The following is a 15,591-nucleotide window of genomic DNA, read 5'->3' on the forward strand; positions in this document are numbered from 1 at the left end:
GAGCTCTGTGTGTCCTTTCAGTTCCCTCTTGAGTAATACGACAGTGCTAACCTTCCTGCCTTTGCAGCCAAGATCATAAAAACAGAAAGTCGAACTGTCCCAATACACATTTTGCTTTAGAGTAAGGTCTTTCAAGTAGTCTTAGATGTGCAGATTGAAGTCACAAGATCGTTCTTTTAAAAAGCGGATAACTGATCTTGATAAGCAGCAGACTGAGTCGAGATCTCATGGGCAAAGATATTCCCGGAATCCGAAGGAGAAACATTTTGCTTCCTCATATTGCTGAGAAAATGTCTCTTTCATGACACATTTGGAGAGTCGTTTTTAACATGTTTAAGTTGTACATGATTTGAAAAAATGAACCTGTTGTACTGAGTAGCCCTCCAAGGGCAATTCAAGATACCATCGACCTGATTTTTAATTCATTTTGGCATCTAAGAGAAGGAAATTACCTGTGAAATTGCTAGTAAGCTATTTCAGGTAGCAGAGAAGCCACTTCAAACAGGCAGAGGTCACTGAGTTTCCAGCTGAGGTTGCTCATGCCTGTTCCAAGCTCAAGGCAAAACGCAGCGGCTGCAGGGTTCAGGGCCTTGCTGGTCCCAGCTGGCAGAGAGTGCTGGGAGCTGAGAGGAACTGGTAGGGCAGCCTGTGCAGGTGGTCAGCACTGCAGGACAGGGCTCTGCAGCCCTGGTGTTAGCGCTGAGAACCCAGTGCACGCACTGAGTACGTCCAGGCTTACTTTGCACTCCAGACTGCTTCCAGTCTGGTGCATACCTGTGGGAGCACACCGCTTCTGGCTCAGCTCGCCCAGGAGGGGACGTGGCTGGTGTGCTCCGGGACTGCTCCTCACGGCCACAGCGGTAAGTGCGGGCATTGGGATCCAGGCCTGGCGCTGATTTGCACTAAAGTGACAGAATCAACAGTGATTGCCATGGAAAGCTTGCCACACGATGGATTGCTGTGAGAGGTTGTCACGTTTTTCAGTTCAGGTGGATCTCCATATTAGACTGTTGGGACGCGCTGCCATGTGCTGACCTCTCAAGGCCATACTGTGCAGGGCCCATGGGAGGACACACGTAGTTGCTTACATGAGCCTGGGGGATTTCCTGGATGGATCTCCTCAGTGTATTTGTCTTCCCCAGCTCTGGACAGACAGAGCTGTTCCTCTGCAGGGGTGTCCTAGGAAACCCTTGCTTTCAGCAGCAATTAGCAGCCCGAGTAAACATCTGTGAAGTCCATATGATGCCAGCAGCTTTGAGAACTTGAGCCATTAGAGCATGATCTCTCACCTGACGTGGCTCCATCAATGGCAGAAAAGAAGCACTTGTGCATATAGGTGAGCTGTGGTGCCCCTGTAAAGCAGAGTGTTGGCAGCACTGCTTTCTGTGCAGTGCTTCCCAGGATAACCACAGCCCTACGCTGATTTCTGCTGGCCAAAGTATCACCCAGTGATGCTGTACTGTAAATAACCAGTTCATTCACATTCACACCATTCTTCTGCCTCATTTTGACTCAGTTTCCATACGCTCCCTGCTTCACAAAGTTCCTGGTGCTTCACATGTGAAAAACGCTGCATAAGCGCTGTCTCTATCTGCTGATGTGTTTTTCTTCAACAAATGAATGCCATTGATAGCTCAAATCATGTAATTCTTTGATTCTGATATTCTGTGTATTGCTTCCTACTGAGGAGCATGACACCCTGCCCGCATGTGGCCTATTTAAAAAACCATATAAGACAAAGCACAGTAATAAGTTTGTGTTCCTGCAAGGCTCTCATTTAGCAGGCAACACCAACACAAAGGAGACAGCCTTTGACCACTCAGTATTTATGGAAAATATCGACAATGAGACTATCAGATTCTTCTCTTAATGTACTTATACATACGTGGATCTTTCCTATTTCTTAAGAAATATTGTGCCATTGTGTCCTCCCTTTGCCATAGAACGAGGAGGTTATTAAAATGAAAAACTGCCTTTTAGCCTGTAGTGACTTGGTTGGGAAGATTATTTGTGCATATTTTCCTTGATATGTGAGCTGGTGTATATTATATAAAGCACTGTAACCATGGTGGTGATTCCCCTGTCTTGTTGCTTTGCTGCAACTTTTCCATTCCCTTCAAGCTTCACAGATAAATTAATATTGTTTCTGACAGCTTAAAATGTTATATCCTTATTAACCTTTAAATTTACGCTTTAAACTGGCCTTGTGGGATTGCATATGGAATGATTTAGAAGACGCTTGAGAAAATTTTCTTATCCAATAACTAGTTTGAATAGTTACTCTGTATTCATTATCAGATGGAATTACTGCAAGGAAAGTTGTTACCGCTTGTAGTGTTGCTGGAGATTAGGAAATGATAATGTTAATGCTCATTAGTGCGCTTGTTATGAGGAGAAGAAACAGAAAATAATTTCTCTTCTGCCTTCCACAGTATATTGAAATCCATGGAGTTTGCACCACCTGAAAGCTCTGGTGCGCAGGTACTGAATCTACTTTTCTTTTCTTAATTACTTTGGCTGTTCAGTTAATTAACCAGAATTTCTCTTTCAACTTGCTCACGTTAGCACGGGCAGTTTGCTGTTGACGCTGAGACATGCGGGATGATCGCTGCTTTCCTGATGATCTCTATGCAAAAAGCTGAACTGAACATTTTTTTGCCTGTTAGTTTCCTTTAAGCGGCCAAGGAGAAAGAATGCCTGTTCAGCTGGTGCTGCACTGGTAACAGTAATGCTGTGCAGTTGGGTCTGTTAAAGATGCTGGAGCTGATACCCAGCTAAGCTGAGATTTGCAGGCGTCTCGCACTGGTCGTGCGCTGGGCAAGGACTGGAGCATTTGTAGATGTTAGCCTTGAAAACAGTGCTCACAAAAGAAAACAGAGCTGTGAGCACTGAGAAAGCAGGAAAAGACCTCTGCTCTCCCAATGAGCGACTCTTACACGAGTTTGTACGCCTTGCATTAAATTCTTGCTCCTGAAATCTGAGTGGAATATCAGTTAATTTTCAGAGTGCTTTCTGATGATCAAGGGCTGGCTGTTTACAGGAAAGTAAATGACGGCTTTCTGTGGCTGGATTTCTTTTTGAGCAAAGTGTCGGTGCTGAAACGCGATATTTCAAGGGAACGCTTGGCTTGGGTCGCTTGACCTAGGAGAAATAAAATAATCTTAACTCCTATTATAATCAGATTAAAAGTAGTCTACAGCTCTTAAACTGAAAGCACGCCAGTCTCATTTTAAAAGAAGTAGGATTAAGTAAATGTTCCATTACACATTTCCAAGTAACGCAGAATTGATGAACGATTTCCACTGGAAATTAAACAGTGCATCTCTACTACAGCCCATGTAGGAGCGCTGAGTGATTCCTGCAAATGTATGCATGGTGAATTCCCTAGCTGCGCTCGTAGCAGAGATGAGCACTTGTTTTCCTCTTCTGAAACCCTTTTTAGTGCCCGAGTGAGACTTTTAATGCTGCTGGAAACAAACCTCCCGCTTTGATTTTCCTTAGGATGCATCGAAACCGCTGGAGGTGCTGCTGCTGGAGAAGAACCGCTCGCTGCAGTCCGAGAACGCCACGCTGCGTATCACAAACAGTGACCTGAGTGGTAGGTTGACACCGTTTTCGGCTCTTCTAGTATGTTTGTGTCTCATAAAGGGAGGGAGGGTTGAATAAGATGTGAGAGCGTGAGCTAACGCACGGCAGGAAGATGAACAGGCAACGAGAACGCTGAGAAGTGTTTGATTTCTGCCGTTTTATAGGCTGGATAGTAAAATAAAGCTTGGAGACCTTGGAGACTCTTTAAAGGTTAGGAAAGAGGCGTTCCGAGATGTACCGAGTGGCAGTGTTTGAGGCTGTCTGCTGTTTTGGGAACAAATTCATCTGTGGCACCAGAAGTCTCTCCCCCCACGCACAATGTTATGCAAAATGTTTGCATGCAGAACACAATAATCTTCCTGTCTGATACATTTAGATATATTACCAGCAGGTCAGCTTGGAAAAACAAAATACTGTCTTTTTAGTGAAGTGTGTTTGCTGTTCAGCTTTCCTAATGTGGGCTTTTTACATTTTGTGTGCACATTTTTTAAATGGCAAGTCATGGAATTTCCAGATACTTGAATGCTTATGGTTTTTGCAGCTGGAAGAAAGTTAAAAGTTGCCACTGGCACTGGGATTACTGAATTCTGAAGAGTTTTATGACTTAACTGAGTGATCTTGGTGCATCCACCTATTGGTGATTCCTTTACTCGAATTGGTTTGTTCCAAAATGTAAATGTTTGCTGCATTTGGGCTCAGTCAGGTCCAACGAGTAATGTCTTGAATGAGAGACATCAAAGGGACTTGCTGTCTGTAACTGCATTGATTTTAAATGTGTAACTGCACTTCATGTAATTGTTCTAGTTTTAATGTCTGTAAGGGGGATTCTCCAGGCTGCAACATACAAGAAAGGTGCAAACATGAAATGCATGTTGTCTGTTTTGGGGGCCTTGTTTGGCTTACTGAAATTTGAATTATGAAAAAAAATATATATATGAAAACAAACCAAAACCAAACCAAAAAAAAAAAACAAAAATCCCACCACCACTTCATTGGCCCTTGTCAATCTGCACTTTTTCCCTTTGCGGGGCAAACTTTGCATTTTTTATCTTGGTTTTTCCCTCTTTAATCCCCCATAATGCATTATGTTTGACCTTCCTTGTAGGGTCAGCCAGGAGAAAAGGGAAAGACCAGCCTGAGAGTCAGCGTCCTGCAACCTTGCCGGCTTCCCCTCCTTCTCAGTTGCTCCGCAACGCGGGGGAGCAGGCTTCCAATACTAATGGTACACACCAGTTCTCACCAACGGGTTTAAGTCAAGACTTTTTCAGCTCATCCCTGGCAAGCCCCAGCTTACCCCTGGCCTCCACAGGAAAATTTGCACTAAACTCTCTCCTCCAGCGACAGCTAATGCAGTCCTTCTACTCCAAGGCAATGCAGGAAGCAGGAAGCACAAGCATGATTTTTTCAACAGGTCCTTACAGCACAAACTCCATCTCTTCCCAAAGTCCATTACAACAAAGTCCGGATGTAAATGGCATGGCCCCATCTCCCAGCCAGTCAGAAAGTGCTGGGAGCATCTCCGAAGGCGAGGAGATAGACACAGCCGAAATTGCACGTCAGGTGAAAGAGCAATTGATCAAGCACAATATTGGACAGCGGATATTTGGACATTATGTGTTGGGACTGTCGCAAGGGTCTGTGAGTGAGATACTAGCCCGGCCAAAGCCATGGAATAAACTGACTGTGAGAGGCAAGGAGCCATTTCATAAGATGAAGCAGTTCCTGTCGGACGAGCAGAACATCTTGGCTCTTCGCAGCATCCAGGGTAGACAAAGAGGTAAGCGCTCGGCAGCCGAGGGACTTGCCCTGTTTTCCTCTTAGTTACAAGTGCAAAAAGCTGAAGGTTTCCATGTTCGAGGCTGTTTGTGCATTGCTGCTGTTACCTCGGTCACACGTAAGGTGCAGAAGCTGCAGCTTTGTAGCCGTGCTTTTCAGCACCGGTGCAGGTTAGTACCTTGGCCGACGCTTCAGCCACTGGCTAGCCAGGGCAGGGAGCAGGGACTCACATCCCTGACTTTGAGATACGGAGTGAGAAGGGCTCTCTGGCTGCTGCCATCAGAAATACTTGGCAGTTCTTATTGGGGATTGTTTATAGACACCATGTTTTTGTTGTGTCTTGTGATTTTTTTTTTTTTTCCCGGTATTTTGACAAAATATCATAGGTGATGCATGAAATGAGTAATTAAAAAAGGAAGCCAATTTAAAGCGGCTTTGCGTATGGAGGGCAGTGGTTTTAAGAAACAACGTATGCATTTCACTGTGATTCATCTTAAACAGAGACTGAGATTTACATTTAGAGAAACTGAAAAGTAAGTTGTTTACAGTCGAGAAATATTGGAAAGGACAGGCAGGATTTGTCTAGATTTTGTTTAATTGGAAGTGAACGCTGTTAGATTTATAATCTGCTCTTCCTTTTGATGATTGTACTTGAGGGGATTATCTGCCCATCTTTAACCTCTTCATTTTTGGTATCTCTAGACATTTATTTATATCTGTCTAATCTCCTTTCCGAACGTAGCTGTAATCTTTATTAACAAATCAGCCAGCCTTGCTTCTTCCAAAGTAGCCAGCTCCTCCAGCGCTCAGACAGAGACTCGAGGGTTTGAGGAACGCTTGAACCCTCGTCTCTAGAGACAGCTGCTATCTTCTCATGTCACACAGCCCATGATGTCAGAGCAACCATCCCCTGATTGTTTTGTTCTTACCAAACTTGTTTTTCAACAGAGAATCCAGGCCAGAACCTGAACAGACTATTTCAGGAAGTACCGAAACGAAGAAATGGGTCTGAAGGTACGTCACAGGCAGGTGTTTTTCTTTGCAGTCAATACCTAGGAAGTGGAGTGTGCTTTAGCTGTGTGTTTCCTTAAAACTGTGCAGTTTGATTCTGGCCTGGAATCTGATAGAAAAACAGACAGTAAGTATAAAACAAACCATGGGTTAGACCAGCACTTTGCTTTTCTAATTCTGCTGCTGCTGTACTAACTTAACCCTGTTTGGATCCTTTCTGCGCTCTGCTCCTCACTAGATACACAGATAGAGAGATAAGTGACAGAAGTGGCTTTGAAAATCATCACATCTACTGGAATGCTCTCTTTGCTTTTTTTATTATTTTAGAGCAAGAAAGTTGCACGATTGTGTGTAATCCAAGTCCAGTCGCATCCTGCTTCTGCTCTACATTTTCCTTCTTTCTCCTCACGGGGCTTATGTTGACAAATACACTTGAATAAGCTGTTAAATTAGTGTGGTGATTTCTTTAGTATGGTGTATGAAAGAGACTGAACAAAAAGACAAGGGAACATCAGATCAGTAAATTATCATTAAAGTATGAACATTTTGCCTTGTAATAGATCAGCTGCAGAATTTTGCTTTTAGCCAGACATAAAGAAGAAGAGAAACAGAAACTGCTACCTCAAAACCCCTCGGTTATTTTGATTTCAGTCAGAAATTACATAGCTCACTTGCAATTGATAATCTATTAATGCACGATGCAGTAGTTTCACAGTCTTAGGAATTTTCCCTTCTTTCTCTGCCCATAGTGGTTAGAAGAAAAACCAAAGGGGAAAAAAAAAGCCAACAAAACACAAGAAACAGCTCTTAGCTGGAGAGTACTTCAAATGGTATCGGTGCTTAAATGACTGCTTCTCTTAATGTACCAGCCTCCAGAAAGGCACCAATTATTTTTGATTTCCCGTATCTAGGTTTTTTAAATTCTGTTCTGATCCGAATGCACGCTCATCCTACTTGGCCTGGTAGCTGATGCAGTTTTTAAGGATAGATCCTGAGCTTATGTTTTTGTCTTTCTTCCTTTCCCCTCCAGTTCTTTTCCCTTCTGTTTCCATTCCCCTCCAAAAAGACCAAAAAAAAAAAAAAAAGGGAAAGGAAAGGTAAAAATATAGACTTGTGTGTGTTAGATTTGAAAATGAAATATGACCACATAGCTCCTCCTCTGGTGATGTTACTGCTCTCGTCATTCAGTGCAGCTAGTGGACAGCTTTCATGCAGAGGATGCTTTTCCTCTGTTGTGTTAAGGGCGCTCTTGGTGTTGTAGATGTTGGTAAAGGTTCAGTGTGAGCTGCTGTCAGGTTGTGCTGGCAGCACATCAGTCTATGCTGTCTGTGTTCAAAAAACAATCAAACAAATACGTTTTCCCAGTGTCATTAGTTCTGTTTTCCTCCTCAGGTAATATAACCACACGAATCCGAACCACAGAGACTGGCTCTGATGAAGCCATCAAATCCATTCTTGAACAAGCCAAAAGGGAGCTGCAAGTACAGAAAACAGGTACGGCCTCATTTTGTCTCTTGCTCCTTTTATTTCAGAATTTAATTAAAACAATTACCTTGAGCTTTCTGGTCAGTTAATTATATTCTTAAAACCTTGAATGTAGGTTTAAAGAGCCTTTTAAAATTTCTTTATTTCGTGGAGTGGTTTCTGTCTGTAATGCAGCCCAAGATAAGTTAATACACATCACTGCTTGACAGGGCCTTTGCTCAGCGCTCTCCTGCTCAGGCCCCAGGGACACAGCTGCATGGGAGAGGGAGCAGAGGGGATCTGCCCGAGTGCAGGCCACAGGGCAGCCAGCAGTTACCAGAACCTCACTACCAGCTTACTGTGGACATTGTGTACTGAAATTATAGAGCAGGCAAACTCCAGCATGACTTTATTTTTGCTTACAGAATGGGAGGATATAGGCCCTTTTCAGTGAATGAGCTGTAAAGTCCGAAAAGAAGTTCGTTTCCCAAAAATTTAACTCATGTCTAACATGTTTGCCTGAGATAAGTTTAATTTCTCGTTGTACTACTGCCTGCTGTAACTACTAACTACTGCCATGTAGTTAATATTTCTGTCTACTCCGCAGCCCTCCCAGCTTTAGCAGAATTTGCAGTACATCTAGAGGGCTGGTGCTGAAGTAGGCACTGCTTTGCAATACTTCTGTTTCATTTTCCTAAAAAATTAACACTGATTTGCAGTTTTGGATAGTCATCTTTGAAAGGAAAACTAAGCTGATTTCATGGCAAAATGCAAAAGACTAGTTAATACATGATTTAAATGAGTTTATACCACTAATGATTACGTAGAGAAAAATGTGGGCTGTGTGCAGGAAGCTGGAAGCGGGTTGTTCAGTATCATCTTTTATCTGAGCCTGTCGGACTTCATTTCAAATACAAACTCAGCCTCCAAACTCCCTGTGAAACCAGCAGATAACTCCAAAAAGATGGCCCCACTGCCTGTTCCCACTTCTTAGTTTTTCATGTGTCTTACAGCATGTGGCAGGAGGGAAGGGAGGGAGGCAGATCTGGAAATGTGTTCAGGTGAGGCGTATTGCTAGGACAATCTCACTTCACTTTGAGGTCACTATTTGCAGTTTATGGGTTTCCCTAGTGGTTCACTTTTCCCATTCTTCATAGAGTAGCTTTCAGAGGAACTGGTTTTCAAGCACTGGGATCCTCAGGGGAAACAGATGCCATTACAAATCTTTCATATTCTGCAGAGATAACTGTACGCTCATGTTCCAGGCTCTGCTCATCCCCTAACTGCTGCAGAACCCTAGTTCACAACTGAAATATCTCGTTTAGGTGCTGTCACTTCCAAGAGCACCCATGTCTCCATTCTGGAGGTTTGGATGGGGCAGAGAGTGGTGTTCAGGCGTCAGTCTGGTTTTTGTAGAGCTGTTTATTTCAGTGATTGGAACCATGGAATGAGAAAACAGGAAGCTGAAGCACATTTGGCTCGTCAAATTAAATGATGAAGCCTTTTACTAAACTTCTTGCTTTCTCGTAATCTGTGTGTTTTATTTTCGGAGTTAAAAAGATTCACCTTATTTATACTGTCAGAGGTTATTAATGGGCCATCCAGGTGAACGCAGCTGTGCTCAGCTGTGAGCGCGTTACGATTCATTTGTGGAGACAGAAGCGAAAGGTTAAATAACTTCGTAAATAGAATCATAAAACGTTATTGACCACTTGGGGGTGGGAGAAGAAGAGTTGAAGGCTTGATTTTTCAAAGGCACTTATTTGAAAATTTTTACAATGGTGGAAAGCATGCAAATATAACAGACTTCTGCAGTTGAGTCAGGGTGTGCAAACATCCAGCCCTTTGGCAATGGTAAAAAAATTTCCAGTGAAGAACTTTGGAAATCTCACCTTACTTTGAAAAGTGAGAATCTTTGCTTAGTGAAAACTCCTCCCTCCCTTCCTCCCTCCCTTCCTCCCTCCCATCCAGAAATTTATTGCAGCCCTTTTTCGTACAGGAGAATATTTACAGTAGCGCATGTTGAATATAAAGCATGTTCCTCTGTTGCATTTAGTCTTTTGGTTGTTTTTCATAGCTGAGCCGGCTCAGCCGCCTTCTGCATCTAGCAGTGGCAATTCTGATGATGCTATTCGATCCATTCTGCAACAAGCCCGACGCGAAATGGAGGCACAGCAGGCTGCCCTTGATCCTGCCTTAAAAACAACACCTTTGTCTCAAGCTGACATTTCTATCCTGTCCCCCAAACTAGTATCTACATCTACAATGTCTTCGGTTTCCAGCTATCCTCCTTTGGCCATATCCCTGAAGAAACATTCATCTGTTACTGATTCCAGTATCTCTGCATTGCAGAACCTCTCTGGGCTCAAAAAGGAGCCGCAGGAGGCACCTGTTTTAGAGCTTCATGGAATAAGTGATTCTGCCCAGGGTATGTTGAGGCATGTTAAAAATGAGTTGGGACGTGGTGGTGTTTGGAAGGACCATTGGTGGAATACTGTGCAGCATGAGAGAAGAAATACAGCTCTTCCCGAAGATGTAAAAGTTGAGGAAGCCAGTGGTGGAAAAGAAAAGGTCAGCAATCAGACTAGGCCAGATCGTAGCCAGCTCCAAGGACCATCTTCTTCAGAGTATTGGAAAGAGTGGCCAAACGCTGAATCTCCGTACTCGCAGAGTTCTGAATTGAGCATGACTGGGGCGAGTCGCAGTGAGACGCCACAAAATAGCCCCCTCCCTTCATCCCCTATCGTGTCCTTGTCCAAGCCATCCAAACCTTCAGTTCCTCCTCTGACACCTGAGCAGTATGAGATTTATATGTACCAGGAAGTGGATACGATAGAACTAACGCGGCAGGTCAAAGAAAAGCTAGCAAAGAATGGCATCTGCCAAAGGATCTTTGGGGAAAAGGTAAAGAATTGGTTCTCTTATTACCCCGGGGTTTTGATGTGCTTTGTGCTCCTTACATCAGTGCGCGGCTCAGTTTAACCCAGCCGTGCCGCGGAAGGGGTATGCACGTGTTTTATGACAAAATGTTTTTGTTCGGGATGTTAAAGGGAAGTGGTAGTTTTCCTGCATTCTGTGAACTGCACAGATTTTGTACAAAGATTGGCTTCAGTTCCTTGCACTTAAAAATTGGGCCACTGAGTTTAGAAACACGGGAAGCTGAAGCAAACATTACTGAGACTCAATATTTCATGCTTAATGTAATGAATTCGTGGAATATTTGAGTGATGCCATTGTCGTGACTGGAGAGTCTTACATTTGTTTTGATTGAAGATTATGGACATGAGAGCATTTTTCCTTTTTTTTTTAATATTTGGAAATGTGCACAGGAGTATTTAAACAAACACACTGAAAATCCCCTCCATCTCCTTCGTCTTAAGTCAAGAATTCACAGCCGTGTCGTGTATCTGGTGCTGAGCATCTCAGGTGTTTAAGCACGCCTGATTACAGATGCAAACCGAGATAAGGAGCCCTGAACACGTGGAGCTGCCAGGCCCTGGCCACCAGAAGGCACTTCCAGGCTGCGAGCAGTGGCGTGCATCCAGTGTTCCTTCTTCCCACAACAAATTGAATGGATCTAGTAGTGCAGAAGGAGCTGCTATTGCCCTCTTACCTTTTCACTAAATGCTCAATGAAAAGCCTGACCTCTTGGGGTCGTTAAGGATCCCGTGGCACCTTTCATTAAGGGTGAATTTTAATCCCTGCTCCTGTGCTGAGTTCCAGGCAGATGAGTGTGCTCTGCCTGTCTGAACCCCTCTGCTGTGCACGGCTGTGTTCTTGAGTATTTACTTACATGGACCAGCTGCTGCTACAGGTGAAAACACACGTTGTTAGAATTCACACCAAAAAAAATGAACCAAATACGGGCCTAGTCTCAGAAGTCCCAATTATTTTCATTTGAGAACAAAATACATGACAATCATGTCCTGTTTTATCTACCTCTGTGTGCTGCTATGCTGTGTTTTTCCTGTTAGAACCAATGAAAGTGTTTGACACTATGGAAAGCATGCAGATCTCGTACCATCCTTTTGCTATTTGTACTGCCACTCCTGCAGGAAAAATAAAACAAACAAATACAAAACACTCTCCAGAGCAAAGCAATGGCAAGGGAAAGGCATTTCCATCCCAGTGCATATCCACGTCATTTCAAAGTTTTGTTAATTGTCCGCGTTAAAATGACTTGAGCAATGTAGCAGTAGAGGAAGCTGCGGTGACTTACGTGACCCCCTTCAAAGCAAATGTGTTAACGTGCCCTTCTTGGTTGCTTCACTTCAGGTATTGGGGCTGTCCCAAGGAAGTGTCAGTGACATGCTCTCCAGGCCAAAGCCATGGAGTAAATTGACACAAAAAGGCCGAGAACCATTTATTCGTATGCAGCTCTGGTTGAATGGTGAGCTGGGACAGTGTGTCCTGCCCGCACAAGGGCAGCAACAAGGACAAGGTAATTAAAATTCCACTCTGTTGTTTGAGTTGAGGAGGAGATCTTTTTAAGGTTGCAGTGAGCAGGACTTCACCCATGTGCTGGGAAGGGACGCGCCCGGCCTCGCGTCCCAGCCAGCTCCTAGGGGTCTCTGGGAACGCTTACACGAGGAGCGCTCGTTTCTGCGTAATTGATGCGCAGCCGTTATCGAGTTCCTAATGAGGACGATATTGTGTAGGCATGAATACCGCACGTAATCCAAAAAAATTTGGCCAAAGAGCTGGAAAATGTTGCGCGCTGTTTTCTAGTGTTGCACAGGGGACTGTTATCGTTCCTAGGAGAATATTGATTGCTTTCTCAGGAGGTGAGCTAGAACTCAGCTCTGAAGGGGGAATGCTGTGTTGCAATTATGCTTTTATTGTGGCTCTCTTTCTTATCCTAATATCCACTGATGCAGAAAGGCCAGACTAGAGCTTGGCCTCGGTAGTACCCTTATAATGCCACTGACTTCTATGAGCAGTGTGCCCTTGCTGAGCTCAGCAGTTTGCTATTTGTTGAGCTGCTTACTGTTTAGTTTGTGGTTTGGCATCTCCTTTTATTGTTCCCTGATTTTCCTCTCCTCTCTTATCTAGTCCTTCACTCTGTGACATCATTACAGGATTCCCTACAGCAGGGATGTGCAAGCTCAGGTAATCAGCTGGTTTCAATGATTTGCTCTGAAATAATTCTCTGTGCTTTTGTTACATTTCTTTTGCTTTGATGCCAAGAGGTTTCTCTTGTTTTGTTGTATCATACGGGAGACCCTCCAATTTTTTTTATTAACCCAGTTAATTCCTCCTTCCCTCCTTGTTGCTATGGCAGATATAGGGAATACACATATTTAGCTGCATACATGAGATGAAGAGACTCCGTCTGATCTTAGGGATCCTTGGCTCCGTAGGATTTTTTTTTACCATAGTTCAGCTTATCAGGCTGACATGTGACAATGGCTGTAAAACAAGGCTTTGGTTTGTAATGCGATCTGCATAGCCCAGCTGCCTGATTCGCTGGCATATTTTTCCACTTTCATTTGCACAAAATCTGCTTTGTTAATTTGAAGGTGGGGAAAAGACCGTGTTACGTGTTTCTGCTTCAAGCTTCGTTAAGTATTCCGAGCCAGCCTTTTCTCACCCTTCCCTTTCCGTTTGCAAAAAAGCAGATGTAACAAAGATGAGCGTCAAAGAGAAGTGAATTGCTAAAGGTTTTACAAAGCCAGCCGCAGCATAGGAAGGAGCAGAACAGCTGTGTTCCTGCTGTTAGATACCAAACTCTACCCACACAGACTCCTTAGCGGCGATCTGCTTCACTGATGGAAACCACTCCGGCTGTTTTGTGCTCCAGAAAAATTCTTGTGCCCTGCTCCGTGCCCTGTATTCGAGAGCTGCGGCGTTGCAGGGTACAGAGCGCTGTGGGTTGTGCTGTTTTTCCTCCTTCCTACCATTCTGAAACGTTCCTTTTCTGGAGCTTGCTGGGTTTATTCTGAATACCCCAACTGAACTGTTTCTCCTCGCTTCTGGGAAATTATTTTGCATTCTAAAAGATTTTTACTAGAAGAAAATGATATTCAGTCCATGTTTTTTTCCTAAGAACACTTGAAAATAAATAAATAGATAAAAGCAAAAATATGCCCCTGGAAAAAAAAAACAGGGCATGAAAACAAAACCAAAAAGGGAAAAATTATTTGCAGTCATCGAGCTATTGTTACTTACAGGCAAGCATTTAGCAAACGTGCAAATTTCCTATGACATTTTATACGCTGCTGTTCATTAAGAGCGTGCCATTGACTACTTCTTGTAGCATCAATACTGCGCAAGAGTAACCGTTATAAATGCCTAAGACAGCATGGAAAATATGAGTAATTAATTATAGCCATTTTAAGAGGAATTTGAAATCAGAGGAGCTGGGAAAAGGCTGCATTGTTATTGCTAATCATCATATTTATGACTAACTGTGATTATACAAGATTGAAAGACAAGCCCAGAGCATTAAAATCCGACCACCTTCGGGATCCCCGGGAGGATCACTGGTAGCTGGAAGTGGTTTCCTTCAGGAAGTTCAGTTTTGCTGCCGTGATATTTTGCTCCACTCCCACACTCCCAATCTCGTTTGTCAGCTCCTGCCCTTGAGCTAATATTTTGTGACGCGGCGTGTTCCTATCAGCTAATAAAATCATGTTATTGATGATCGCTGTCCTTCTTCCCTTAAAGCAAACTTACAAATGAGAAAATGGGTTCGTGCCCTTTCCTTTCTCCTTCCCGATGATTAAAAACAAAATTGTTTTACAAGGCGTTCTTTTCTCAGCACCTCTCTCTGTGTATGGAGGAATGAGGGGGTTGTGGCACTGCGCAGAACAAAAGAGCAAAACCGAGATATTTGAATGAGTAATGGGTAATTTTCTTTTATTAGCAGCTGTTCTGTAATTAAAAGCGCAGCAAATAGTTTGGAAAAGGTAAAAATAATTATGCTTTTGTGAAAGATCCTCCACTCCAGGGCAGAAAAAAAAAAGAAAAAGAAAAAGACAGCTACAATTTTCAGGCCTTCCGAGACATTTCCCAGGAAAATCAAGGCAGGAAAGGTTGCATGCTTGTAACTTTAAAATAGAAATTAATCAGAACAATTTTAAAATGAGAAGAGGTCTGGAGCCTTTTCCACGTATTATAATTGGCACAGAACTTGTTGAATGCATGAAGGGAAAGAAGTGAAATTAAACTAATACATTCAGTGGCTCCTGAGTGCTTTGCCAAGAAGGTCTTCAGTGTATGGAGTGTCAACACGCATAGTAACGGCTCGAACTTTTATTAGCTGTGAGTATTTTCATTACTGTTTGGCACTATGATATCAAACTAGCAAGATTTTCTGGATTTCTGACCCAGTTAGTTACGCTTCCAGATCATAAGGCTTTGATTAACACCTCATTCATGAAAATCTGTTCTTTTGTCCGGTACTTTTCCATTGTTACACGTGGACAGATGGACCCATCAGCCTTTTGTGTGTAAGGATGAATGGAGAAGCATTATGTAGATATAATTAGAGATAAACCGGGCTCGTTTTTCTCCTCTGCGAGCTGTATTTATGAATTTCTGAAAAACTGTGTGTACCAAAGTTCCAACCAGATACATCTATCTGTATTTAGTGCCCGTGAGCTTGGTGAAGGCTTTGGCGATGAGAGCTCTGTGCAAGTTCTAGTGGACGTGATCTACACAAAAAATGGTGCCTGTACCCTAGGTGGCCAAAAATAGCATCACTGTGCCTCTTCGAACATTTCTTCTGTGTATTTCTTTCCACCTAAATGC

At 43.3% G+C, this 15,591-nt stretch overlaps 1 protein-coding gene across 7 annotated transcripts in view; it reads left to right on the plus strand.

Moving 5' to 3' along the window:
- CUX1 (cut like homeobox 1) overlaps positions 1 to 15,591 on the plus strand; it is a 176,772-nt gene that overhangs the window by 124,485 nt on the left and 36,696 nt on the right. For 2 of the 7 annotated variants that reach the window (XM_021415472.1, XM_021415474.1), the window contains 8 exons: positions 2,433 to 2,481; positions 3,502 to 3,598; positions 4,694 to 5,365; positions 6,313 to 6,378; positions 7,768 to 7,869; positions 9,917 to 10,743; positions 12,115 to 12,280; positions 12,892 to 12,948. In XM_021415472.1, coding sequence (XP_021271147.1) covers positions 2,433 to 2,481; positions 3,502 to 3,598; positions 4,694 to 5,365; positions 6,313 to 6,378; positions 7,768 to 7,869; positions 9,917 to 10,743; positions 12,115 to 12,280; positions 12,892 to 12,948 — 2,036 coding nt within the window. The remainder of the gene's footprint in view (positions 1 to 2,432; positions 2,482 to 3,501; positions 3,599 to 4,693; positions 5,366 to 6,312; positions 6,379 to 7,767; positions 7,870 to 9,916; positions 10,744 to 12,114; positions 12,281 to 12,891; positions 12,949 to 15,591) is intronic. The other 5 variants (XM_021415477.1, XM_021415473.1, XM_021415475.1 and 2 more) reach the window with 5 other exon arrangements.

The sequence above is a fragment of the Numida meleagris genome, chromosome 18 (genome assembly GCF_002078875.1).
Source record: "Numida meleagris isolate 19003 breed g44 Domestic line chromosome 18, NumMel1.0, whole genome shotgun sequence".
Classification (NCBI taxonomy): Eukaryota; Metazoa; Chordata; class Aves; order Galliformes; family Numididae; genus Numida; species Numida meleagris.